At 45.7% G+C, this 1,528-nt stretch overlaps 1 protein-coding gene across 1 annotated transcript; it reads left to right on the top strand.

The window, feature by feature from the left end:
- The first annotated feature begins 132 nt into the window (after positions 1–132).
- Positions 133–1,170, top strand: LOC112138891 (inositol hexakisphosphate and diphosphoinositol-pentakisphosphate kinase 2-like). The gene is made up of 5 exons (XM_024261557.2): positions 133–366; positions 442–543; positions 616–702; positions 780–855; positions 933–1,170. The coding sequence occupies exons 1-5, from the start codon at positions 332–334 to the stop codon at positions 1,044–1,046; spliced, it is 414 nt and encodes a 137-aa protein (XP_024117325.1). The 5' UTR covers positions 133–331; the 3' UTR covers positions 1,047–1,170.
- Positions 1,171–1,528: the final 358 nt, after the last annotated feature.

The raw sequence follows: 1,528 nt of genomic DNA, 5'->3' as shown, positions 1-1,528 counted from the left end.
GCAGGTGGGCTGGGGGGGGGGTCTCTTTCTCTCCCTCCTGACCTCTGCAATAATGACTCTCTACAAACCTTCAAATCCAAACTCAAAACTGTTCACTGTTCATTGTTCACTTTTTATCATCTGCTAATTATTGTGCTTTTTTTGTGTATTTTCTTGTGATTTGATTGAACTTTGCTCTAGTACTGTTTCCTTGAGTTTCTTTAAAGGCGCTTTTAAATAGAACAGATTGTTATTACTCGTGCAGCAAACTGTGTGCGGCTTTGACCTCCTCCGGGCTAACGGACACTCATACGTGTGCGACGTGAACGGCTTTAGCTTCGTGAAGAACTCCATGAAATACTACGACGACTGTGCCAAGATCCTGGGGTACAAACTTCAGCTTCTTCCTCCTCCGGTTTCTGACCCGATCTGTTCAATCATGCGTGTTTGTGTGACTTACAGGAACATTGTGATGCGCGAGCTGGCTCCTCAGTTTCAGATACCCTGGTCCATCCCGACCGAGGCAGAAGACATCCCCATTGTTCCCACAACTTCAGGGACCATGTAAGTGAAGCGCTGCAGCAGATCTGCTCATCTCGTTTTCCAATACCTGACATGAGCTGTTCTGATCTTCAGGATGGAGCTGCGCTGCGTCATCGCCGTCATTCGACATGGAGACAGAACTCCCAAGCAGAAGATGAAGATGGAAGTCCGCAACCCCATGTTAGTGAGGACCCCCCCTCTCCCGTTTACTGCGTCCCATGCAGAGCTCTGGTCATGCTCGTGTGTTTTTGCTGCAGGTTCTTTGATCTCTTTGACAAGTACGGAGGATACAAGTCTGGGAAATTAAAGCTGAAAAAGCCAAAGCAACTGCAGGTAATGATGGCTCCCTGCACCTCCTGCACCCAGAGCTCACAGGCTGTGATGGAGTCTTGTGTTCTGACCCCCAACAGGAGGTGCTGGACATCACCCGCCAGCTGCTGGCAGAGCTCGGTCAAGACAATGACTGTGAGATTGAAGAGAAAAAGTCCAAACTGGAGCAGCTGAAGACTGTTCTGGAAATGTAAGAGTGCTGGGATGCACACTCATCTAGCAACTTTCCTCTGTGCAACAATAGAGCAGTTTACTGAAGGACTGGAAAATTATCTTGTTTATAAAAAAAAAAAAAAAATCACTTTACCCAGGAGTAAATCAAACTAGAACGGTCATTCATCCAAATAATTTATATCTAATTACTGAAAGTATGCTGTTTTAACCATTCTTCAGTAGTTTGATTGCACAGTTGCTGGTTTCACTTTTCATGTTTACTGGCCACCACTACAGAACACAGATGCCACAGACACCTGAGAGGGCGTTCTGAAAAATTTTCTGTCTCTCACAGACCTGTAACTTCTTCTGTAGGAGAATCCTCTGTCCTCCACTTGTTACCTGTATTAATAGCCCCTGTTTGAATTGGTTATCTATAGAAAAGACACCTGTCCACAACCTCAAACAGTCACTCTTCAAAATCCACTATGGCCAAGACCAAAGAGCTGTCTAAGGACACCAG

The sequence above is a fragment of the Oryzias melastigma genome, unplaced genomic scaffold (genome assembly GCF_002922805.2).
Source record: "Oryzias melastigma strain HK-1 unplaced genomic scaffold, ASM292280v2 sc02088, whole genome shotgun sequence".
Classification (NCBI taxonomy): Eukaryota; Metazoa; Chordata; class Actinopteri; order Beloniformes; family Adrianichthyidae; genus Oryzias; species Oryzias melastigma.
The sequence above is the reverse complement of the archived record's forward strand: the minus strand, read 5'-3'. Positions and strand labels throughout refer to the sequence as shown.

Coding starts and splice junctions, on each gene's coding strand:
- LOC112138891 (XM_024261557.2), top strand. CDS start 332: ATGAAATACTACGACGACTGTGCCAAGATCCTGGG. Junction 544..615: donor CCCACAACTTCAGGGACCAT/GTAAGTGAAGCG, acceptor TCTGATCTTCAG/GATGGAGCTGCGCTGCGTCA. Junction 703..779: donor ATGGAAGTCCGCAACCCCAT/GTTAGTGAGGAC, acceptor TTTTTGCTGCAG/GTTCTTTGATCTCTTTGACA.